The sequence below is a fragment of the Pygoscelis adeliae genome, unplaced genomic scaffold, assembly GCF_000699105.1.
Source record: "Pygoscelis adeliae isolate BGI_AS28 unplaced genomic scaffold, ASM69910v1 Scaffold251, whole genome shotgun sequence".
Taxonomy (NCBI): Eukaryota; Metazoa; Chordata; class Aves; order Sphenisciformes; family Spheniscidae; genus Pygoscelis; species Pygoscelis adeliae.
In genome coordinates, this window is record NW_008824109.1 from 901,607 (window position 1) to 928,492 (window position 26,886).

The 26,886-nt window shown below is 42.7% G+C and overlaps 1 protein-coding gene across 1 annotated transcript in view; it reads left to right on the top strand.

Annotated features, from left to right (window-relative positions):
• Nucleotides 1-26,886, top strand: part of TMEFF2 (transmembrane protein with EGF-like and two follistatin-like domains 2) — a 139,033-nt gene that overhangs the window by 107,415 nt on the left and 4,732 nt on the right. Inside the window, exons 8-9 of the mRNA XM_009334209.1 lie at nt 21,726-21,849; nt 23,388-23,546. Of these exons, the coding sequence (XP_009332484.1) occupies nt 21,726-21,849; nt 23,388-23,546 (283 nt within the window). The remainder of the gene's footprint in view (nt 1-21,725; nt 21,850-23,387; nt 23,547-26,886) is intronic.

Sequence of the window (26,886 nt, forward strand, 5' to 3'; positions counted from 1 at the left end):
TTCCAACAAATGGCTGATTGCTGACGTTGACCAAGTTTGTGAAATAAGATTTGGTTTTAGTCAATAAATGAATGGGTGGGATTTTTCACTCAAATCCAATAGGAATACACTTTATCTTGCAATTTCCATGAAAGAGCATTTTTAAATATTTTAAGTGTAAGGTATGTTTTGGAATGTAGTGTCTGAGCTGAAAGTCCTGTGATGGATGTTTTCTTGAATTTCCCCATTATATGTGTAAAGAAGTTGGCTGTTTCAGTGGCATTTTTGCATTCTGAGTCTAGGCAATCAAGGAGTTTTCATCTTGTTTATTCATTTGCCTATTTATTTTTATTCTTCAATATTTATATTCCCTTCTTAAGATCTGGATATTAGCAATTGTCCCCCTAACTGACTTTACCCTTTCTCATTATCAAATTACAGAGATTTTTTTCAAGCCATTTTGAGCACTATAAAGAATAAGTCAGTATGGATGAGCCATATTTCAATGTTATATATTCATGAAAATTGTCAGCAAAGACACTGACAAATCTGATAGACCTATTCAATAATATCATCTTCCAGGCCAGACAAACCTCCCTATATGAGCATTGATTAGATCAAGTCTCGGCGGCCAAACGCCAGCAGCGCAGCGAAGCTCATGGAAAGGGGAAGAACGCATTTTCAGCCCTGATAGTCTCCTTCAGTGAAAAATGCGCATCCGCAAATGGTCAGTTTTAGCCGTATTTTTGGGTTCCTCGGTAGTGGTAAACCCTCCCTTGGCAGCAGCCTCAGGTGGTGCCTTCTGCAATCTTGGCTAGTCCAGGGACTCTCTTACAGGCAGTGCCATGGCCCCTCTTGCTGATGTTGTTGCCGTGCCCGGGAAATGCTAACGAGCACAAAGTGCTGCGCGTCTGCTCATGGCTGCTCTGTTCCCTGCTCTCCCCCCTGGTTTCTCATGGGATTTCAAATCTACGTGACAGTCTTGGCTCTTTTTCAGACCGCTTTCTGGCACTGGGGCCCTCCTGGCACTACCAGAGGTGCTCGGGTGAGTAATCCAGCAGATGGCTGTGTTGCCCAAGCAAACGGAATGCTCCGCCAAAACGGGCAAAATCCATCTGTGTCAACACATCATCTTCCCTTGGCTGGGCCAGGGCTGCGGGATGAAGGCCACGGGAGCCACTGCAGATTCCCCACTCCAAGGATAAAGAAGAGTCTTGGACTCTTCAAAGAGTCTCTTCAAAAGTCCAAGAGTCTTGGACTCCAAAATAAACACAACGTAATATTTATGTTTGAGAAAAGAAAACTATCCTAAAACTTTACCAAAACCCACCACTCTGCATTGTTAACTTCTAATCCCTTTGAACGGGAGAACAAGCTGTGCCTATCAAAGAAAATGTGGAGAACTGCAGCAGTGCACTGACCCAGCACATGTTGGGTGTGATGCATCCCTTTCTTCACAGGCTTGATACAGAGCCCACCGAATTCAGTCACAGTCATCTTCATTGTCTGTAATAGGCCTGCAGAGGGGCCAGGACTCAGAACAGCAGCACTGGATTTCTAGAGAGTGACTATATTTTTTTTTCCGCAGGAATAAAATATGAGAACTTCAGACTAGACTCCTTCTCCAGATTATAACATTTTCAAAGTAGGTTAAGTTTTGAGTGTAAGCCACTTGACATTGTCCCTTTAAACTAAATTTTGTGTCTACTACCATGTCAGCCATTTCCTAAACTGGTAAAGAATAATAAAGCCCCAGAGCTTAGCTATGGGATATAAACTATCATGCAATTTTGCCCTGCCTTTGTGAACCAGGTTTTCCTTTCTTCTTAATGGAATTAGCAAGTGAGACATAGAGCTGAGCACCACGCATCCATCACCGCTAGAGAGAAACCATTTCTCATCTGCAGCTTTGTAAAAACGCTGGGGAAATTGCATCCTTGCATATGCAGATTTCCTTGGCTTTCAATTCTGCACACTTCAAGTCAGAGGTTGTCACACTAAACAAATAGATTATTTAGGAAGCGTTCCTGCTTTTCCATCAAATCACTTAAAAATTGAAAAAAACACATTTTAATATTTTGACAGCTGTGTGGCAGCATGAATGCTGTCTAGCTGCGGCCTCCGCCTGCGCTCACACACATAGACACGCACACTCCGGGCATTTGGGAGTACAAGAATTGATACATTTCTTTAAAAATGTGAAGCTTTTAAATGTTGCTGCAGTTGTTAGTTGCAGTTACAAGTGCAAGGTTTTATGAAAATACACCTAAGTTTTATGCACAGTGAAAGTCCACAAAAGGTGGCAGATGAGCTGTACAAAACAAAGAAGAAAAAAGAGTATAGATTGTATTTCAGGCCGTACAATTTAGGGTTTTTTTGCCTGTGACTTGAGGAAAGCAATGAGGGCATCTCCCTCCGGGAGATGTGACCGTATTAATGCCCAACATGCCTGAATGTCCTTTAAGATGTCTGATCGTTCAGAAACGTAGGTGTCTACAAATAGCTGAAGTCTGGGGCACATAAACTCAAGATGTTGCAAGAACAGAGACAGTTTCCACTTATAAAATAATTTCCTAATAAAGGCAGGTGGAGAAGGCATTTTGGTCTTGTTTTGCCTACCGAATCCAGGCCCTCCCAATAGAAAAGTTTTCAAAAAGTAGAACAGAGGAAATGTTCCACGCTCATTGCGTGGAACCTGGAGGTTTCCAAAATGAAGCTCAAATTTACCATGGCAGAAGGTAGTATAGCATTTACTTGGGAATAATTGTGTGTAGCTTAGTTTAATTTATGGAGTACTATAAAACACAAATGAGAAAACTGTTCCTATTCTGGGGTTCTTCTGAGTGATTTTTGAAGGTGAGAGAGAGATCACCATATTCTGATAGCACGGTGGTCTTCAGCCCTTCCGCTGCCTTGCAGCTCCTCCACTGTTGTTGATATCCAGAAGAAAATTTAAAAAGTAGAGATAGAAGCCAACTGGTAGGTTAATAAATCTTACTGTCAGCTACTTCTGAACTAAAGTGTGTGTAGCCAGCAGTGTCAGTCCCAACTACTCACTTGGCCCCCAAACCTTCACTTGTCCTAGGTGCTTTTTTAAATGAAAAATTGCAGCTGCTTCTTTTTGTGATTTAACTCCTGGTTTTGAAAAGGTGGAGTGCAGAAAGTCCCACTCCAGCATTTTTCTGTGTCATCAGGAAGACTGGATGCTTTATTTCTAAAATATGAAAAACCAGGGCATTAATGCAATTGTCTAGCGGTGGGTGCTGCAGCGTAGGCTACCCTAAATCTTTTTCTTCTATAGAACATTCTCAATCCTGCTAGGCTCCATCTTGCTAAAATTTACGTAGTTTTCTTTGGTAGAGGAGATGGACGCACTGAGGTAGAGGTCACGCAGGAGTCCCACAAACAAGTCCCGTGCCAGGAAAGAAGCTGCAGCACTCCGGAGCGCCGCACCATTTGATTTAACAGCACTTACTCCTAACAGTCTTTTCCTGAGGAGCATGCAAAATGAAAACAGGCTTATGGAGATTTTAAAAACAAGCAATAGGAAGAGAGAAATATTGCTCATTTAATCTGCCAGCCTCAAGAGAATACCTCACTTTTTATGAGAGTTCTCCTTTAACTTTGAATTGCATATGCTAAGCTTGGTAAAATGTGCCTTGTTTTTTTGGATTTCTGTTTTTGGTGGTTTTATAATGAGAGAAATTGTACCTGTTACAATTTCCCAGTGTCATGCTCGTGGAACCTGTAATTATTAGCATTAAAACTTAAATTAGGTCTCAGGTGAACTGCTAGACATCTCTTTACCTAGACTGATGTACCTCAAGGAAAAAGAGCATTTCCATTTGTGCCTTTAAAGCTTAGCCCTTAATTTAGTCACTAATGAATGTGAATCAAAAGTTGCAGAATTCATTTGTGCTTTCTTCCCATAATAAACAAATTCAGTAATGTTGTGAGTGAACATTATAAAGAAAGCTATTTGATTTGTGTAGAAGCTCAGTAGCCTGAAAATTCAGTATGTCCAGGCAAAGAATTTGATCTGTAGAAAATAAACAGGCAAAGCAAGTACCCACTTGTAACACCGATATTGGCATGGGCAGCCTACGAAGTCGGACCAGGCTATTTTACTATTGGCAGCATCCCTGAAACATTTAAGTCCTAGAAATGAATTCAGGTGTCAAGATTTGGGGTGAGGGTGGAGTTTGTAATGCAAGTATATTTTTCCATCTGGGGTTTACATCAGAATGTTCAAAATTATGCATAAATCTTGCTCCAAACACTGGTTCCCACTTCTTCTGCTTCCCCAAGACTGTGTACCTTACTTGTTGTTTTTTTCCCTTATAGTATCATGTAAGCAGTCCTCTGTAACATTTTGCTCTGTTAAAGGTTATGGATAAAAACAGAAATTTTATGTGCAATAGAGATGAGCAGACCTGAGTTCATGTAGGCATTCCTACAGATTCTTCAGTTTGTGTCCCAGTCCATAAATACATCATGTATCGTTTACATATGTTTTATCTTATTTGGAGCAAAGAAATCCATCTTCCTCAGCAAATCTGAGCCTTTCAGTATCTGCTGATCTTTTTGTCCCCTGCTCAGTATCTGTGTTTTGATCAGAAGAATGAATAAGCTCAAAGGGAGGCAAAGCTTGCAGAAAAAAAAAGACACTTTCCTGCTTACACATAAAAATGTGATCCCTCAAACTCCCCACAATTTGAATTCTGTCTGATTTCTCAAGTTGTCTTTAATCAGATACCTTCTTTCTAAATAGGACCTCTAATGGCAAGGGATACACAGAAGAAATTAATTCAGGAAGGGACCCTCAGAAAAACACTTTCATGGTTTGCAGTCATGCTAGTTGTTATGCTCTAGTTAAAGCCACTCCCAGAACTTGTTTTTCCCAACCTTTGTTTTCAGAGGTTTATGGAAATGAAGATCCAGCAACATGAGATTCTGAACATGAGCCGGCCGTGTGCCCAGGCAGCCAAGAAGGCCAATGGCATCCTGGCCTGTATCAGAAATAGTGTGGCCAGCAGGAGCAGGGAAGTGATCGTGCCCCTGTACTCAGCACTGGTGAGGCCGCACCTCGAATGCTGTGTTCAGTTTTGGGCCCCTCACTACAAGAAGGATGTTGAGATGTTGGAACGTGTCCAGAGAAGGGCAACGAGGCTGATGAGGGGTCTGGAGAACAAGTCTTATGAGGAGCAGCTGAGGGACCTGGGGTTGTTTAGCCTGGAGAAAAGGAGGCTGAGGGGAGACCTCATTGCTCTCTACAACTACCTAAAAGGAGGCTGTAGCGAGGTGGGTGTCGGTCTCTTCTCCCAAGTAACTGGTGAAAGGACGAGAGGAAATGGCCTCAAGTTGTGCCAGGGGAGGTTTAGATTGGATGTAAGGAAAAATTTCTTTACTGAACGAGTGGTTAAACATTGGAACAGGCTGGCCAGGGAAGTGGTTGAGTCACCATCCCTGGAAGTATTTAAAAGACGGGTAGATGAGGCGCTTAGGGACATGGTTTAGTGGGCATGGTGGTGTTGGGTTGACGGTTGGACTCGATGATCTTGGAGGTCTCTTCCAACCTTAATGATTCTATGATTCTGTGATTCTGTGATCTACAACCACTGTTCAGCTGCCTTGAACATATGGAATATGCACCATAATACTTGGCCCTGCAGAGCATGCAGGCTCCGCCATTGTGAAAGGATTTACAGTTACCAAAAAAAGGTCATTTTATATCTGACTAAATCACATTGTGGCACTAGTTAATACTGTATCTTTGCCACTTGTAGATGAGAAACCCACCACTTGCAGGCCCCTCCTTTGGGATATACCAGCATTAAATAACAGGGCTCTGTACTTACTCCATCTAACAATGCAGGAAGAGTCCGGCCATGAAATGCCTTTCACAGATCCATACTTCAATTTACTGCAGACAGCCCCAAATCCACTTCATATCAGAAGTCACAGGGAAGCTTAGATTCTACTCTCTTTGGGGTCTAGAAAAACTGTGCAGCCTGGTTCCTCTGTAGGACCAACAAAAGCGTGTAGGTACAGTCTGAGACGTACTGTGACGCAGGGCGGTGGCACGCGTGACTCTTCTGATACTCTGCTATGATGGCTGGGTTTCACCCTGTGTCAGCTGTGGTGCTGTTTTAGGTATCAGTTTGTAACTCCTAGCACTTCATCCACGTGCCAGAAAAATGGTAGATACCAACTGTCTTTGGCCTTTGGTGAAGGCATTACCCTCTTGATAGCATCTTCTTTCCCTTTTCAACCTTCCTGCCTCCCCTACAAGAAAGGAAAGTAAAAAAAGTATTTGAGACAAGACTCTGTCAATCTTCCCCAAGGAATAGGCTGGGAAAATTAATCCTGTTGTCTGGACTTGGGGAGGAATTTCACTCGCCCTCGATTCCACCCTTCCTCTGGGCTCCAGGCGCTTCGATTAGCTCAAGAGTCATCCTTGAAGGATGCTGTTCAAGATGGTGCACAGCAGCTGTTTGCCATCCACAACACTAGTTTGAATTAGTTAACGGATATTAAGGAGTACCACAGTGTATTTTTATGCCTAGCAGCTCTATTTTAGGCCTAGTTTCTGTAAATCTGCTGTTAGGAATTACAGAGCCTTCCCAAGGATTTGAGAGTTAAAGTTATAATGAGATGTTAGAATATCTGTTTTCAGGAAACACAAACATTTAAATATTTATGTTTGATCTAGTCTGAAATGTAAAAAAAAATTATTTTGAAATATTCATAGAACTGAATTTCTTCAGAATTTTGTTTTATGGGATGTTTTGGCATTCTTTATGAAATGTTGGATATGAAAACATCATAAGATGAAAGCATATGACAGTTGTAATAAATAAGTTGTATAGTAAGGAAAGTTGCTACTTAGAACTGACTGAAACATCATCTTTTCTAGAAGGAGTATCAGCATGTCAAATTACAATACAAACACAAGATAATTTGATCATTTAGACACGTGAAATGGTAACCTGAGTCTTAAGATAACAAAGGCTTTCACCTAGACTCGGGAAGTATAAATGCATCTGGTAGAATGAAAAGAAATACTGTTGGGGAAGAAAAGGAGGAGCTGGTGTATTTACTTTTAATAGACCTTCAGAATTAGACTACATGGACACAAGTAGCAATTTTTGCCTAGTTTGATAGATTTGAGTAAAGAAAGCAAAGACAGACAAATATCCTGCTGCATCTTTTTCACTTTGCTGATGGTTCCACTTCTTTTCATTGAATACATCTGCTAAAACCTGTATCTTGCACTGATTTTTCGAGCAATGCAACGTACCTATTGTTTTTTTATTTCTTAACATTTAGTGTATGAGACACTGAAACCACTAGTGACAGAAAATTGTTACTTAAGAAAAATGGAAATGGTTTATAGGCAGTAGGAAATGCTGTGGGAGATGCAGCATTTTGAATATCAGCAATACCATCTCCACTGCGTCTTTCCATAGAAGCATTTCTCTGCATTTGGGAGAAACCCAACCTCCGCAGTTTGAGGCACACATCTGTACCACCGAGCAATTGGAAGTGCAGATTTGAAATGCAGCATTTACCTGCTTAGCAAGGTGACTTCTTACACACTTGGGCTGTCATTTTACCATGTACCCATGAGCATTAAGTTAGCGTGAAACCCTCTTCCTGTAAATACGACAGCTGTAAACGAAATGTGCTATTACAGAACCAGTGGCAGTGCATTTCAGAATGTTATCAGCACTGAATCGAAATGCACTTCTTTGCCTACTGCTGCTATCACCAGCCTTAGCCGTTTTAGACAGCATTACATAATGGCAAAATGTTTTTCAGGAGGAAAAAAAATTTAAAACCCTCCCTATGGTTTTAATCTCTGTCTTTTATTTTGTCTATGGTTTAAAGCTGTGTCAGGTGTACATCAAAAGCACCTCCCTCCCCAGGGTATTTCATTTACAATTTCATTTGATAATGGAAGTGTACTTCCATCTAGCTAGGATGGGAAAGGATTAAAAAACACTGTTCTAAAATCAAGTAGCCTAAGTCTAGCCTGTCTCTGTGCTCTGCAAATGAAGTAGCCATGGAAGGGCTTGTTATTAGTCTATAATATCAAAACTGATAAACTACTAGTGTTTTGTCAGGCATAATATATGCCAAACATTTTCCTCTGCAGAACTGTGACTGTTTTTAGACACATCTGGCATTGCAGATTTTTTTCCATCCTGCATTTCACTGATTTAAAGGGCCTTGGCTGGGCAGAAGGACATTAGCTGTTTGGTTTAAAATACTGTTATAAGGGTGAATAAGATTTAAAGAGGCAGTAGGTAAAATTCTGGCCTCACTGAAGCTAGTGGGAGAATGGCCATTGAGTTTAATGGCTTCGTGATTTCTTTGTACGACTTTTTCATCCATTTTTATTCTTAGTAAATTTTCCATTTCCCAAAATTGCCCTTTCTTTTCCATTCAGCTTCTCCCACTTTGAATATTAGCTCTAGGAGTGAGCGCTGAGATAGAATACCAAACCCTTTATTTACACAAGCGCCATCTCTACAGCTCACTTCTGTGGCACTTCTGTAAGACAATAATAATGGGTGTGGGCGTATAAAAACAGTAAATGCAGGTATTCGTTTATAAAAAAAGATGTTCTTAATAGACTTCTCTGGCTGTGCTTCAAAATGGGCTGTGTGACCAGTGATGAATCTCGGGACCTCTGTGGTACAGAGAAGCTATTCTGCTCTTTATGGCAAGAAATAGCAGGGCAAGCTCTGCGCTTGCATTGTGGCCTGTCATGCCAAAATGCATCAACATGTAGAGGCGGGGGGAGCCATGGGGTCTGAAGAAAAGTGTTTGATGGGAGATGGACATCACAAGGCAACCAGAGCACATCTGCACTTGGCTTATTTCAGGAGGCAGAGTCTGAGCTGGGTCCATGCAGAAGTCACTTCAAGGACATTGTGCTTCTGGAAGAGTTTGCAGTCATCAGACAAGGAGAGGTGACAGCTCTGTAACAGTGTCTTCAGTGCGATGTGCGCTCTGGAGGGGTCTCTTTCAGCTCCTGAGGCTACTGATAGGCACAAAGTATGTTCTGCAGCGTTGGGCGGTCTCCTCTCTGCATCTCAGACCAGTTATTGCCTGGTAGACCTTTGGCATTTGTGTAATAGACAAAAAGCTTAAATTTGTACGGCAGGATTGTTGCAAAACAAGAACACACAGAGGTTTTGGCTTTGTCCTGCCATCGCACAGTTTCATGACAGATGGGAAACAAAGTGTATCTTCGGTAAATTAGGTAAAAGAATATAGCAGGTTTTGCTGCAGTGGCATTTTAGATTGTTTTACCATTTTCTCCTACACTTAGAATGGGGACTAGTAAGGGATGTCTTTCCACTTTCCGGCATGGAGAGGAAGCATATTGAACTCCTGATTACAGAGTCAGAATTTCTAATGTATAGTCTGCTAAAAACTGATCCTCTGAGCAGCCATAAAAGATTTTAACAATGGAACTGGGCAGATACAGAAAGCAAAGTTGTAGACTGTGTGGACCCATTACCATCACAGTTTTACAATGCAGCACTCAGGGGAGACAGTTGAGTAAAAATAGAGGCAAACTGAGCAGGATTCATCCCTCAGCAAGTATAGTGCTTTGGTTTGTATGGAGGAGCGATCACAGTTTTGCAACATGCCAATAAAATGTATTTACTTTTCTGAATAGCCCGAACAAAAGCAGTGAAAAGCATGGCTGAAACCATGCTTTTAGCCAGCAACGGACATATCTCTGAGTAGTCAGAGGCTATTCAGGGTCATGTTCTGGCAACTAAAATAACCAAGATTTGCATAAGGGATTTGCCAGGCATGTGATTCAGGAAGCATTCAAAATACCATATATAGGAGTTACGTATTTTTATTTCAGTCTCCTATTTTCTTACACACACTTCCCCCAAATTCTGCAGCTCTTTCTTCAGTTTCCTGGATGAATTCTCTCAGGCAGCATGTTTTTACAAGCACAGATGCTACCTTGGAAAAAAAGAAAGGAGGGAAGGGAGCCAAATGGGTGTCACACTCCAGCTTGGCAGCACCTTACTGACATGCGTCTCCCCCCAAAAAGAAAGGGGAAAAAAAAGACTGCTTTTAGTAATCAAAACTGAATATAAAATTAGTGCAAAACTAGGGCTGTGAAACCTTCAGGTTGTCAAAAGGACTGAAGGAAATGCCTTGTGGCCAAAATGATGTCCCTGACCTACTTGTCTGCACGGTCACGTACCTGGGTAACCTTTCTGTCTCAGTGCCTTCCGTCAAACCTCTCTGACAGTTTTGCCATTCATACTTGCTTTCAATTGTATTTTTCTGAGTTTGTTTGAAGTGTGCAACCAAAAAGTAAATTCTCATAATGTCATGCTGGCAGGCCTAAAAATAAGTCAGAGACCTTTCCAAATACTGCTTCTTGCCATCCATTGATCTCCACAGAAAACAATCCATTCAGACCCGGGGTTCCTATTGGAAATTAGGGGACAGCCTGGTAATTGGATTAGGGTGCGCTTTTATTTGCAACAGTGTCTCAAAACAAAGCTCCTGTTTTGTTTCACTGATTGCCTATCCAATCTTTCTGCCAGTAGAAGCCACTCACATAGCTGAAGAGACAGGGCTAGGATTGTTGGAAAATGCAGCTTCATGTTACATTAAGATGTGCGTGTTCCTCTGAATGTAGGCAGGTGAATGCAGACGGTGAACGCATCTCCATACAAACATGGAAACATGCTTTGTTAATCCACAGTTAAATTGCTTAAAAGCAATTTTTATCAATGTAGTCCTTAAAAATTGGAAGAGCCACTAGTTGCATCAATACTTAAATTGCTGACAGCCACCTGCATAGGTGCCAAAGAGGGACGAACTTCAGGACACTGGGATCGCATGTGTGAATTGGAGACCTTTGGAGTCTACGTTATTGTAGGGATTGGAGGGGAGAGGAAAAAAACGAGTTTGACTCCCACATTTCCAGAGGTGGTTCAGAAATCCTAAATTAAATTTACAGAGTGTGCCCCCAGAAAGACATCAGGCTTGAGCACAAGTTAGCCTGGTGGCAATTGCGAGGCCATAACTGCGCCCTGTTTTACTAGTCCTCCAGAACAAAAATCTGCACCAAAATTGTTGTCTATAATTCTTACCCAGTCTATCATTTTCTTCCATCAGAACCATGCTGCATATTTTACCCCATTGTGTGTATGAAATAAGCCCGTAGACAGTTTAATTCCTGTATAGTCCTCCAGAGCCGTACGGCAGTTGCAGCCAGTCGCAGCCTGCCCTAGCGCGAGCCATGTGCCAGCCAGCCACGCAGAGTCCCACCGGGCACTGAGAGCGCTTGCACCCTGTTCTCCCGTTTCATCATCCCCATGGAGGAAAAGGTCCGTCCTTGGCGGGCAGAGCTGCACTGGCAACCAGAATCCTCTTTCTCTGGATGGGCACAGAAGGTGCAGCCCTCCCCGGGCCCCCTCCCCGCACACCCACGGCTGGGAGACAGGACACATCGTTAGTCATGCGACTGTCCCTCAGGGCGGTGCCAGCAAAACGATCTTGCTCCCTCCACACATCAATATTCTTGACACCCGTCTTAAAACTTAGGTCATGCATATCCATCTACTCTTGGAAAAGCGTCAGAAGGGTACAAATATCCCTTCACTATTTTTAGGGCCATATCAAAAGTATTTATCAGCTTTCTGGCACCTCATCCCATTTGTCATATTTGATGCTATCTACCCGTCGGCGGGGGAGGAGGATGAAGTCCTTCAGAAACACGGTGGCGGATGGGTGAAACTCCATAAGCTAAGACCGCAGCGATGGTTAAAGGCGACTCCCCGGAGGTGGCTGTGCCTGTTCTCACAGTCAGGAAGCACCTGTCGCTGTCCCCCAACAGCAGGCAGAGCAGGGGCTCGAGGGGGCGGCTCGTCCTCACCTCGGCGTTTGCCCACCCGCGGGGTAGCAGGGATGTGGAGGAGGTCTGCTCGCAGACTCAGCCGTGGAGCAGGGCTGAGCTATGAGACAGGGGGACAGCTGATGTCTGGTGACTCTGCCATCCGCTCTGCATGCCATCAGCACTCCCACGCCACCTGGTGATGCCGAAAGACCGCTTCCTTCAGCTTACACCCTTGCCTGCGCATCCCAGCGCTAATGTGTATGAGGACGGGGCTCAATCTGTGTGTTATACATAATTCATACTACTCACGCTAGGTGGTACGTGAGAGGTGTTGAGATCCTTGTTTTTTCGTACACACGTTGCCAACAGGAAGCTCTTCCAGCTCCTCCGTAACACGTACCTCGAGGCCCTGCATTGGGCGGCTCTTTAATGTGCAGGTAACATGTTCGTCTGCCTCGTGCCACAAAATTGGGATGTTTTCCTAGCGCTGTTGGTTTTTAGAAGGCAATGTATTCAGGTTGAAACTTTGCCCACATACCATCTGCTTCAGCCTTATCTTTCTTTGACAAGAAAGCTGAATATATAATGTCCACTTGGCTTTCGCGGCATTACGTAAGGTTGTGGTTTCATGTTAGGTTTGCCGTTTCGGAGCTCCCCAGCAGCTCTCGCAACAAGCTCGTGCTCTTGTTTTCAAGTGAAAGAGCAGTGACAAAAATCAATACCATCTTCATAGCCATAATGAATGTGACCCACAGCCTTTTTTAGGATGACCACAAGCTTCCATCACATGTCTGAGGCCTATTTGCAAATATTGATTTGTATTGCAGATTATCTGTAGCCATTTCATATGAAATCTTAAGGTCTGGCAGTTTTGCTCTCCATGCTTGGTTTGGTATCGAAGGTACAGCTATAAAATCAAAAGGCCTGCCCATAGACACTATTGATAGCCAAGGTTGCCAAGTTATGAAAATGAGGTATTTTGGGGTTTTTTAAACTTTTTTAAGGAGGATGGTTCTCAGAAAGCTCCAATTGAATGAAAGAACTGCTTTGGAGTCGCAGCAGACTCTGTTTACTCAAAGGGGGGAAAAAAAGTGGAACCTTCATATGCAAATGTATGGCATTTGGAAATGTCATATAGCTGCATCTACATATAAATAAGCCACTCTCCAAGTGCTGCACTAGCAAGGCTGCTTTGATATAGAAATTGCATAGTAGCACACAAAACAGAACCAGCAGGACACCACTTGGTCAAGTTCGGGGAGTTTTGTTCCTTAATTGCCACTTAACTAAGTTAACTAATATTGCTGTATCGCTGTGTGTTAGACCGGGACCGGTTGTGAATAGCTGCTGTTTGGTTTTGCTGCTAGGGAGGAGCGTGTGTTTGTACATGCTGCATGGGGCTGTGCGGTAGGGACGGTGGTCTGACTCCTGTGCCCCAGAAGATAGCGCTGAACGTAGAGAAGCTTCCTATGTCAGCATCTCTCCTAGCCACCCTCTGCCTTGTTCCATAGATCCATGCCTGCTTGCTCTGAAGGAGACACGATTTGGTCATATAAACAAGCATCTTCTGCTGCTAACATCCACATACTAGGATGGTATTTCCAACTCTGTTTAATCTGGTATTAAAGAGTAAATTGCAACTCTCAGATGTACTTTTTCAGAGGGGAGGACATAGAGAGCAGCCTTGATCTGGTTCGCACTGTCTGTTTTTTGACCACTTCCAGCATTGGTGCTAATGAGTAGCTTGAGGAGAGGCGGATGGGAGGGAAAGCAAGCCATCAGCCAAGCCATTGGGAGGAATTTCTCACAGAGGGGTGACACCTGCTCTGCTCGTGCCATGCCATGTGTGATGGATACAGCATTGGCCCCTCTGCCTTCAGGCACGCAGCCTAATTGGAGGGAACCTCACAAATCTCTAAACTGACACCAACTTTTTTTCAACACAAAATTACAATAATAATAAGGTTAACTCATCCTCTAAGGGCTCTATCATGAGCTGCCTAAGGAGCTCATACGCAAGGAGAAACACTACGACGCTATTCCTTTACACGGCTGGTTTCTGAAGGGGGAGGAAGCCGCTCCCTTGGGGCCGGTGGCATCTCTCTTAGACAGGGGGATCTGAGTGAAGGGAATGTCAGCAGCATGCCAAAAACAAAGACTAGCTGAGTTAGCACAGAGAGGGATTTAATCTATTCTAGGAATGGGGTTAACACAGATTTATTCAATCCTGGCACAAAAGAAGGAAGCACAAACTGTAAGGGCCCCTTTACCCAGGGCTTTGATAAATCCACAATACGGCCCCACATCATTAAATCACATCTGTAGCAATGATCGCAGGCCTCAAGACCGGCCCCTGCGGTGACGGTCTTAAAGAGCTCCGTCTGTGTCATTTATCCACAAAAGTATTGAGAGGTGACTTGGTGACAGCTAACACAGAGACGATATGGGGAACTGAAGACCTTTCCAGTTTACTGGACTGGAAAGCAGGCAGGTGCCGTTCACATGCAGCAGTGAACTGCTCCGTGAAGCTGCTGAAGTAAGAGGTTAGTGCGTCACCTCCTGATGTTCTCAAATCAAGTGTGGAGGTGCTTGTGCAGCATCTGCTTTAAACAGCAGTGACCACTGCTTTTACCGACAGCCTCAGTAGGGGTCAGTGGATGAAATGGCGGAGGGGGGAGCAGAGGAGGTCAGAGAAGGTGAGACAACAGCCTGCTTTACCTCCCTGAATGAAACGATCACCCCAGGGAGGAGTTGTGTCTAATGTGAGCACCTGAACACTGAGAAAATGCTCGTTTGGAGCAACACATTAGCCCACATGGTGTTTTTTCCTTTTCTCTTTCAGCTTGGCTAATATTGCTGGGTGTTCCTGTTCAGACATGTGAGCAATGGTTGCTAGCGTGTACTTGTATCGCTGTGCTATTTTGAGGTTGTATTGCACCTTGTATTGCAGTAGCTACGTGGTAGCACCTACTCGTGTGTGTAGGAGCCTCGGCTGCTAGGGGTCTCTACAGACTCTAGGGTAAGGTATCTGTGCTTAGCTAAGTGAATACAGGCCACTGAAAAAACAAATGAGGGTTAAAAAAAAGGGGTTATGTTCAGTTTTCAGTAGACAAACGGTCTTTTTTTGTACAGGAAAATGATTAACAAGTTGCCTAATTTCAAGCAGTCTTTTCAAATAAGGAAGATACATTCACAGATGATGTAAATAAAAGTACTTCTCAATTTCAAAAGTTCAGAGATAGCTTTAACTTATATAGCATAGCCCACATATATATGCTGACAAGCTGAAAGTATTTTGTTCTCCGTTTGAACATCTGGGGATTATTAGTGTCTTAATTCATTGGTTTCTATTATTAATTATGGCAGCAGGCTGAATAATTACGATACATTGCTGCAAAAGACAGAATATAATATTTTTTTCCAAGTGCACTAGGACATCTTGCCATCTTCTCAAACATAAAAAGCACTAGATTATTTTTAAAAAGGAAAGTGGATGTTATCTTATTCTAGGGAACTCATTTGCATAGGGACATTTAAAATTAATAAATTACTGTGTTGAGCAAGCCTATTTTGTGCCTGAGAAAAGAAGTGAATGTAATTTAATTCACAAAGTTCCATTTCTTTTTTTCCTCTTGGTAAAGTAGCTAATATGGGGATGGTATTTTTTGTGTAGTTTATGTAGAAAGACTAGCTTGAAGTTCGTACTTGGAGTGGCTGCAAGATGAATTTAGGCTAGGACTGCAGCATAGTGGTGCCAGACGTTTTCAGCTGACATTTGGTGTCTCACTTTCCACTAGCTCTCAGGGAGAGTGGGCTGGTGAGCTCCCCCTTGAGCGGCAGCAAGCATTTCCTTCTGAATTTTCACTCCAACGCCCACCCAAACAGTGATTTTCAGGCGAGTTGCTTGTGCACATTTTCTTCATTGTAAAGAGACACTCTATATTCATAAGATCAAGAGCAAGGTTTTAAAGGTTTTAAAAGAAGGGAACATACTGAGTCAAGATAATTAATAGGTCACATCTGAGCAGCTGTTAATGACGAGGTATGGCTGTGGTGGTGGACGGCAGCGTGGCTGCTGGCAGCTTTGTCAAGGGCAGGGTGTCTGGAGCTGTTGAGCAAAGACTCGGGAGAAATATCTTTTCTCTCATCAGAGTCAGGTCTGAGCTGGGATTTATCAGCACGTTTCTTCATTACAAGTAAGTAGGAAGCTGGCTTAAGGACTTCATCCTCATAAGTTGCTGTGGGACCTCAATTCTTGTTAGACGCTATTAGAGAGGGGGAAGTACCAGAAAACCTGCTAAAGCAATTCTGCACTTTCAGAGGGAGCAACGCCATTACCACTCCATTCCTCCTGACTTTGCAGAAGGACCTTCAAACCTCTACAGATGCTGCAAACGTTGCTGGGCTGAGGAAGCTCCCTCTTCCCCCAAAAGAGCAGCAGTTGCTGACTGTGAAGACTGCAGATAAGTAACATAGACTGTCCCTAGGCTCATCCGCAGCATTCAGATTCCCACCCCTAGTCAGTCACTGAAGCTCTTCCACAAAACTCAGGGCATCCTCTGCCTTTGCTCCACAGGTTGATACGCTCTGGACCTTTATTTTGATTTCAAATAAGAATTTCCGCACCAAGTCTCTATCATGCAGAGCAGAAGAGCTTTGTTAAGTAAGTTCCCAATGCTATGCTCTGCAGCATATCTTTGGGAGACCTGCTGAGGAGGTAAAGGAGTTGGGGGGACACACTTCCAAAAGGTGTTGAGAAGGTTAAGGACATACATTTGACCCAAGAATCCCTTTCCCCCTTCATAAATCCTCTGAAAATGTGATGTGTAAGGAGTCACTACCTCAATATCAGCGAGAGCTTTTGGCTGCAAATTGGAGTGACCTCAGCAGTATTAAGAGATTAAATTATTATGTAAGTCAATTCTCCTCAACCACTGTTTCCAATAAGATAGGTGTCAAAATAGCTTTCGCTGCACATCATTCACCATCCCATCCCTTATTTGATGAAATATATATATATGTATTTGCAGGACCTCCCTCGGTCCAGTGATGACTGTACACAAGGTATTAACACTGTACGTGAGCCAATGTTTTCTCATATGGGCAGTTATTATTTCCATAAGCTCCAACATTATGCGCTGTACAACAGTGAAAATGCTAATATGCGAATTTACAGGCTGTGTCCCTCTACTTTGCTTGCCTGAAATCACCTACAAAGTCTCACTGATTCAAACGTAAAGAATGACAGAATTATCAGCCCTGCAGAACTGATTGTTAAGTGCCTGGCAGTCAATTTTTGGACATAAGAATCCTATTTTTGCCTAGATTTTTATCTAATTTCTCCAAAGTGGATTGCAGGAACTTATGTCTGGAAGGAATTTTCTGGGCACTCCAGACGGTACTTCGTATAATCCTCATCAAGGGCACTAATGGATTTATTCATTTGTCAGCAGAGCTACTCCACATGTTCAGTTGTGTAACAGAAGCTCCACACTAGCTCACATGGGAGCTGGGGACCGGTGAGGGCTGCCCAGAGAAGAATCTGGCTGTGTTGTTCTCATCACTTGTAGAGTCGGGTCCTGCAACCGGGCAGACTGTTTCGGCTTTTGAATTTCAGCCTTCACTGAGATATTTACCTGAGAATCCTAATGGTACACATTCAGCTTCCTAAAACTTTGAAGTAAAGGCATAGCTAACCAGAAATTAAAATAAAAAGAATACAAAATATATTTGAAATAATTCTTCCACTGCTTCTTAACGGAGGACAGGAACAGCCATAGATATTAAGGAATTTAGGCAAGATAGCTTTAAATAATTTATTTAACATTTCAGAATATAATCCATCAGCAAAAACAAGATCACTGAGTGGGTGGTTAGTCACACTGGATAACTTTTCAGGATCCAATTTCTTACCCCAGTGAAATAGCTCATCATCTCAGCATCTCCCCGCCATCCACAGAAAGGTTGGAGAGCAAGTGTTCAACTGGGAGACTCTTCTAGTAAGCAAGATGATAAACTGTTTCAGTCTACACAAAGTAGCATCTGGCCTCAATGCATTTAAAAATAATCTGTTTTGACTAGTATATCTTATATGATAGGCTATCCTGTCATGTTCTGGCACTAACAAAAGATGTGAACAATATGAAATGTCATGTTAGGCTAAAGATGCAAAAAACGTTGCAGAAATGCAAAAGATGTTGGCTTCATCAAAGTGACGTTTTCTATCAGAAAAATGCTTCAAAAAAAGGTTTCTGAATACAGTTGATCTGGAGGGTGAGGGTGTATTTCTTTTGAAAATAAAAAAGGGAAGCATTTTGAGAAATGTGGCAGGAATTACATTTGTCCAGAGACAGGAGAGCCTGACCCAGTCAGTCCAATTTTTATCTTTAGGCTTTACAGCTTCTGTCTCAAATTCTAGCCATCACGAAAAGGTACAAATCTGTCTTTTTGGTGCAAATAGAACTTTCACACATAGTTGCCAATAACAATGCAGCAAGCCTAGTGCTTGAAGAGAAGCTACTGAATTTAATTTTAACTGAAACCTGACTAACTTTGAATTTGGTCTGTATTGTTGCTTTGTGAATACCGATCTGCTGTGCTTGGAAAAAAGTGGGTAACTTTGTATTTAAGCTTTGCTTTCTATAGGTGTAAGGTTGGTGTGGTAGAGGGGCTCCCTAGTTTGGTGGTACTATAATTTGATTAGTGAGGATTGCCTCCAGTACTGAATTTATAAATAATCCAAAATTATAATAAGGGGGAAGTCTTAATTTATTTCATTTAGTTTTACTTTTTTGAACTTTGTACAGTTCTTATTTGATTCACAAATTAAACATGGCTTTTATTCATACCCTCTCTTTTTAGAAATGATTTATAGTTCTTGTTTCAGAGTGATGTAAACCCTGTGATGCATTCATGATAGTTAGTATCTCATCGATGGCTGGATTACTGAAAATTCTAAGATCCTTCAGGAATGAGAGCAGTCAGTTTTAACATGAAGGAACTTTTAAAGCATATCTTGGTGTTTGGGTCTTTATTTTGAATCTGAAAAGATGTCTTGTGTAATGAGAAAAAATAACCTTTTTTGAGGCAGGGGAATTATTTTGGGTGAATTCAAAATGTGCCGGGAGAGGAGGGGAATTTCTTTTTCTGAAGTAAACGATGCTTTCATTGTGGTCTGTCTTTCAAATGACCAAAATGGCAGATGAAAATAAATACAAGTTTTTTTCCCCCTTTCTGCCTTTATGTTCAATCCCTAACTCTTTTAGAGGAGTCATCAGTCAAGATGAGGGACTGCAGACAATTTGTGTCTAAGTTTTGTGGTTTCTTCCAAGCCAGATGACAAGTGTTCCCATATGAAGTGTTTATCCTATGAAGTGCTAGCAAAGCTTGGGCCATCTCATTTTTGATTCAGTAAAGCATTCTCCATCATAACATTATACTTAGAGGCAGAATTACAAGTTCTGCAGGATCCTAGATGTACTTTAAAGTATGCTAGAGACCTTTTTAAAGAGAACATGGTTTCTACCCACATGATTGCAGGAGGAGGAAAAATCATTCCTCTTTTTACCAGCCCTACAGCCTACACACAGTGAGAGCATCTGCAAGTCTGGGAGAGGTCCTGGTCCCCCTTTCAAGTCCTGGTGGATGAGTCTGTCCTGAAAATAACAATTTCCCTCACCATCTTGAAGCGTGCCTTTAGAAACCAAATGGTATCCTACCGTTTTAGCAACACTGCTGGCTCATCTGAGAGAGGAGGGATTCTCATGCTGGTTGGTGGTGGCACATGGATGTCACAGAGATGTCTTGGTACCTGAGAAGAAAGGATTGGAGTTACACATGCAAGCACACGCACACACACAGCAGTCTCCTGTGCTTTAGAAAGGAAGTAAACTCCCACCAATGGAAGATTTGTAGGAAACAGCATAATATTTTCTGCCATAGAAAAAATGCGTATTAATAAGGATCCTATATTTCTTGCTGCAGTTTTCAGGACAGACGTATATTTGAATGTGGACCCTAGCAGAGGTCTAGCACACCCAGAAGCTATCGGGCATGGTGCACAGATGATCGCTACATGTGTATGGAATCCAACAAGTCCCGAGCACATCAGGACCTACCTGTGTGCACTGGGCAAGTCCATTGATAGCTGGCATATGTCACACACATTTTTTCTGTTCCAGGAAGATTTCCAGGTGGAAAAAAGGAACATACATTAAGTCCTGGTGGGATAATAACTCTCTCTATGTATATATTTCATATGCTGGTAGCTAGTACCTCACCTAGAGGGTGATAGGTAGCCAAAAATGTTTAGTGCCAGACCAAATGGACCTTCTACTCCCACCTCTTTCCAGTAGCAGAAATTCCTGGGCAAGCTCTCGAAGGAGGTTATGCCATGCCTATAGCACGCCTCCTGTCATCCTGTCCTGTCTGTGCAATCCCAGAGACAGCTGTCAGCCCCAAGCTCAGGAATCGTCACTGCTCCATGATGCCCACTTCTGCGCTGCGTTGTCATTAACAGCCTTCATGGCAGCCTCGCACAGATATCCCAATGTAAGCAGGGAACCAGGAGAGGCAGACAGGTTTGTGTTCAACATATGTGCATTTAAAAAGATGAAATAATGGTCCACAGTGCAGAGGTCCTGAAAGTCCTAATGATGAAAGAGAAGTTAGTGCTGTCTACATGGATGTAAAGGTTGCCCTGTCATTCTCATTTGCTGGGAGCTTGTCCTTGCCTGTTTTAACATAAGGACAATATAACCAACTTTATTAGTGCTAGTTGTTAGAGACTCTTAAAACTCTCCTTGGACAGCAGCAATAGGAAGGAAATTAATTATGAAAATCTGAATCTTGGATCTGCCGCACACGCTTTTCCCAAAGGTGGGATAATACCTAAGCATACCTACTACCGTCACGACTGGCTTGGAGGCAGAACACAAATTGCAATTGTTTCATAACACTGGGGGACTTCCTTTGGAAGATACAAATGCTTCAACTTATTTGTGTGCAAACTACATTTCCTCAGACATCTATCATGAGATTTTTTTCTCCTGTTTTTAATTAATTGTGGCTAGATGATACAGAAAAAGGATTTTTACCATTTGAGATATCATCAAGTATTGGTTAAATGGAAGAATTTGCCAAAATTACCCAGATTAATTAACATTTTGGTGGCCTACAGGATTCATGTGAGTTTACTGCAAGTAACACTCTGCATTTCAGCCCATGATGTAAATGTTGAGCACATATGTGTTTCAAAACTAAATGAAGCCTCCATTTTCCTGGCTACATGGAGGGAAATATTTTCCAGGATTTGAAGTCTCAGTGACTATTTAACAGCTGCAGAAGTAGGCACAGGAAGTCAAACTAGTTTAAAGGTACCTGTGCTGTGGGATGGGGAGGAGGCCAACAGGCTCTGGGGCATGGGCGTGCAGCACTGATGAGAAACTTCAGCTCTGGAGTCCTGCTCCTCTACTTCAGCCATAAAATCTTTCTGAATATGTTGTATTGAATGAGCAAATGTATTGTAATGGTATATGACATGCAAATGTCCCGAGTCTTCCTCCTGGCCCTGCCTGGGTGCGAGGAGACAGTCCATCGAGGATAACAGAAATAATTAGGCATTTTTCTTGTGCTATTCTGTAATCAGTTTTTGAATAGTCAAATTATTTTTTCTCGGGTCACATTTGCTGTAACTTGACAGGAATTAGATGTGCAAATCCTTGCTTTTGCTTCCCATAAACAACGTCTGTCACATCTTGTTCTTCTGATTTTCCTTTCTTTTATACGTTGAGTTCTTTCCATCGTTTCACCTTATCCTGCATTGTCAGGTTAATGTTCCGTTCCCCTGTGTTCACAGAGAATGCAAATAAACTGGAAGAAAGTGCAAGAGGGATCTACATCCCTTGTCCAGAGCATTACAATGGCTTCTGCATGCATGGCAAGTGTGAGCACTCCACTAACATGCTGGAACCGTCTTGCAGGTAACCTTTTTACTATCAAGGATGAAAGGCTACACACATGAAAATACTGACTTACAAAAACACTTAATCTAGATAAACTATGGAAAATAATGGTAACCATGGCCCTTTATACTACAAAGCCCATTAGACTTTAATTATTCAACAAAGTCCCATGTGGCAAAAGTGTATTGAGTTATGCACAATGTTAATTGATTGTAAAAACATTCAGTAACCTTCAGTTACATTTAGATATATTTAAAAAGCACTTCAGAAAGTGCTCAGACAGCCGCTAGGTAGCCTCCTCAGTCTGAAGGAGAGGAGTGCCACCAGGGGTACGTCCCCGCTGTGGCAGGACTGATGCTCGTGGGGCAGCAAGCTGGGGCGAAGGTGGCTCCTTCATGCAGCAGGTGGCTTTGGAGGAGGTTAGGGCAGGGAGGAGTAATGGTGAAATCACATGTTTCTGCAGCGAATGCCTCCCTGCAGAGGTGCGGATATTAATTCTGAAGTCCAACCAGCGGCCTGGTGGCAAAGAAAAGGACTATTATGCATGAAGCAGCATTTTCCTGGGACATTGGACTGGGAGAGCAAAGATACAGACCACGCTTATCTGCCAGGGCAGATCCTTAAGCCAGCTTCTCCCAGCTCCCGCAAACAACCAGGGCACATTTTGATCTTTGCAGATGCTGCGTTTTAGTTTCTCCATTCAGCTGGAAAATGTCCTTTCCTCAAGCTGCTGGCTGCTCTGGGAATGCAGGAGAAGAAGAGGGTGGAAGCTCAAGGCTTAACCCATCAGGATTAGTGCCCCACTAACACTTCTGAGAGGAGCCCAAGCAATCTGGCTCGGTCTCTTGCGGTTGCTGCTGCCACTGACCTGGATTTTCACATCTTCCTGCTTGGGCTTTTTAGGGGAAAGAGGGCAAGAGCTACTATGGGAAAACCACTGTCTTTTCCCCCAGATCATAGAGGGGAGATGTCAGGCTGCAGGACGGGAACTGGTGAGCAGCACAGCAGGCGTCATTGGGGTGGATGGTTGCAGCATCAACAGAGGGGTTTTTTATAGCAACCAGACAAAATGTAAATGATGTATCCACTTGCAGGAACATCTAATCACATTTCATATGGAGCTTGGATGATTGCTTATCACTTCCTTAGGGGTAATCTGTGTAAGGAGCCACAACTAGATGGCTTTTCACCCTCCCCCACCTCCCCAAAGAAAGGGAGAAATCTAAAATATGTTGTGCAAGGAATTAAACGGATTCTCATCACAACATGCAAGTAGTTCCACTTGATGCTAGATGAATCCTTGTCCCCTGGGCACCTCCTGGCTCTATTGCAGCATCGTTCACTCTCGCAGACCTCGGTGAGGCTGAGGACCTGAAACCTTCCCTCTGAGAGGCCCGAGGAGGCACCGGTGCTGTCTCTGGGAGGCCCATCCTGCAAAAAAAAATAACCACATAAGCATGTGCTTAAGCCACTGATATTATCTTTTTCAGATATAATTTGTTTTGGTCTTCTTTGAAAGCAGCAGGTATAACTGGAAGAAATATTTTTCATTTCAGATGTGATGCCGGCTATACTGGACAACACTGTGAAAAAAAGGACTACAGCGTTTTATACGTGGTTCCAGGTCCAGTTCGATTTCAGTATGTCTTAATAGCAGCTGTGATTGGAACCATCCAGATTGCTATCATCTGTGTTGTAGTCCTCTGTATTACAAGGTCAGTATCTCTGATACTTTGCAATAGAAAAAGAAAAGGCTTTTGTTTTTCCTACTTTGTGCGCTGATTATACAGATATCTGCAGTGACACTACTGATAACAAATGCTATTTAATTCACCAACAAACAGAAGATATCGTCTGGTCCAGCCAGCCAGTGCTGCTTTATTATTATAACTGAATTTTTAGTTCCTTCTTAATCAAACTTAGGTAGGTGCCTACAGCAAATGAAGTTTCCTGGTTTGTATTCAGATGCTTGGACAAATATTGTTCATATAAATAAAGGGAATATAAATACAGCAGCTAGATCAACACTTAATAAAACTAATCATATCTCCATCTGGTTTCCTCAAGGGCCCATTCCCTTAGTCCTAATCAGGCAAAGCATACAAACTTTTAAGCCTGTTTGCAATTCCATTGATTAAATGATTTCATTAAGCTTGTATACATGTTCAAAGGTACAGCACATGTTTTAAGGTCTTCACTAGATGGTGGCACACCAAGCCATATATGATTTATTTTTTCTTTAATGAGGAGGAAGGGTTTGTCTGAATGGAAACGACAGCCCTGGGGTGGTTCAGAACAAGAGGGGTGAATGCAATCCTTCCCCTCCTACACCTGCTGCTCAGTTTCCCCACTGAAATGTGTTACTGTCTCTGGGAGGGCTTGGGATAAGTTCTGAACTTCAGGCGTCTTCAGGCTTCTCTCAGAAATCACAAGGTGAAATTCACTCAGCTAACAACACTGATAAATCACTCTTTTAGAAATAAATTTCTTTTAAAAAGACAAAAAAATAAAAGATAGGTATCATACCTCTGTAGAAAATAAAATCTCTACTATATCTCAGTCCCTACGTTGCACTACCTGGCTGGAAGACAAGTGTAGCATTTGTTTCTAGAAAAGACACCAAAGTCCTTCTCTGGCCTAAAGGCATAAAACAAAAACGTCTGATGAAATGTAGCTACTTTTTTGGCCAAGTTGAGTCCATCGACTCAACAGTAAATGCTGAATGAGGCAATAGATTATATTGTGGTGATATTCACGGAAGTAATTCAAACAACCAAAAATGCAGTGTGTAGTAAGAAAAAGAACATGGTGTAGTAACAGATAATGGAACAAATGCCCTGTATCATTTTGTCGAGTGACTCTAGTTTTGTCACTTTGACGCAGTAATGCAGAGTACTTTATATTGAAGAATGAAGGCAGTGTGCTCTGAGTGATCTGGTACCGTAATGCAAATTACCCATCACACTGTTTTCATACATAGATGGTACCTTTTCCCGCACACTTTGTAACCAAGTCAATTTATGATCTTTTGACCTTTTTCTATAATGCATGTAATTACTGCAGAGCATCCTCCAGCCCAGCATAATGATTCAAGATACATTTGCAAAACTGTGCTCTTAAGTGGCCTAAGAGAAATCCACATGACAAGAGAGCATTGTGGCAGCATATGCATAACTAACGGAGTTTTTTAAGTCATCTGCTTTGGAGAACCTGACTGTACTGGTTTGAACTCCACACCCTGAACTCTTGAAAGCGCTAAAACCACCCTACCAGGTTCCTGGGAGAAAGAAGGGAAACTTTACTCACTCAGAGGCTGCTGCGGCCAAATTCTTTGCTGCTCATTTCAGTGCAGCTTCATCTAATTAATTTATCAAATGAGTTTGGTGCACTGTGCCCAAACCCTGCATTTGAGCCACATAAGACTACCCTTGTAAATCTTTTAGCTACTGTTACTGTTGTTGCTCTTAAAATTATACCTGTACAGTGGTGCAAATCTACGGGGTGTCCTCCATTGCTGGGGGGCTCTGAGCAGTTCCTAGGGACTTTTAGGGCCATTGTTGCATAGACACTTTAATCTGGATAAATGAGTTGTGCTGCTGACAGGGACAGTCTGCCCTTGCCCCTTCCCTTGGCTCCTGGGCACTTGGTCTTGCCAATGTTCTTGTGCCACTATTAGCATTTGTGTAGCCACACAACGAACCCAGTCAGGGAACGGATTCAGCTGAAAACTCAACCAACAAAACTGATTATTTGTTTTTAAGTGGCTCGATTCCTTGATGAGGTTGGCTGTCTGGCTGCTCATCACTAGTGCCAGCAATGGGAATAAGCAGCTGGGGTGGAGGAGTAGGGGACCAGAGGCCAAGAGGTACAGAGGGAAGGAGGTGGAGCCTTGAGGCACAGTCCCTACGCCCGAGGACTTTTAGCTCAGAGGTAAGGCAAAAGAGAATCAATGATAAAAGTGAAGGAGGATGGTAAATAATACAGGTATGGTCTAGTGTCATAATGATTCTCAGCAGTTTTCTTTACAGCTTTGCATTTTTAGTGCTTCCCTAATGTTTAGTCACAGCAGTCTTATTTATGGGAAGAAATAACTTGATTAAAAATGAATGCATAATGTGTTTTACCTGCTATGAATCACATTGTGAGTAACTCAAGTCTGCGAGCAAGCTTCAATAGAGGGAGGGCAGGCAGCCTGTGCTCCAGTACCTAGTTTACATTGATAGAACTGCTGTGTTCATAAATGAAAGCATCCTCCACACAGAGCACTACAAAGAACTTTTGATTAAAGAGTTAAGGACCAAGGAAAAGCTGTCACTCAATTTTAGCAGATGATTAAGTCTAAAAAGCTGGTTAAATGCCAACGCCCCTCTTAGGAAACCCAGATGCACTTCAGACACAACCTACCTGTAAATGCAATAGCATTACATTTAAGCAGTCCTGGTGTCAGTACTTGGCCCTGGGGCCTTTCCAGACTTCCATCAATTGGTAGCATAGTGTATTATGCAATTAAAACATGGGTATTTTTGGTTAAAAGATGCTTTTTCATCATCTTAATTGGAGTAATCTCTATGTTTGAATTGATTTCTCTCGACCTTGGACTAAGTGACTGTATAGATACTGTCAGTGTCAGTTTTGGGAAAGTGCCTGTGAGATGCTCATCTCCTTGCTTCCAGCTGGAGCAATCGGTATCCACCGTTCTCTGGGAATGCACGGCTGCATCCCCTGGGATTGCTGACCACCCTGGTCATCCCCCAGCCACCTGGTACCTCTATGTTTCTTACAAAACCAGTCCAGTTGTGCCCACTGTGGTGTCCCATGCCTGGTTCCCCAACCCTGCTTCACATGGCTGAGCACTGGGGCAAAGCAGGGCTGCACCTCCTGGTGTAAATCCTCATAGAATCATAGAATCATTAAGGTTGGAAAAGACCTCTAAGATCATCGAGTCCAACCATCAACCCAACACCACCGTGCCCACTAAACCATGTCCTTAAGTGCCACATCTACATGTCTTTTAAATACTTCCAGGGATGGTGACTCAACCACTTCCCTGGGCAG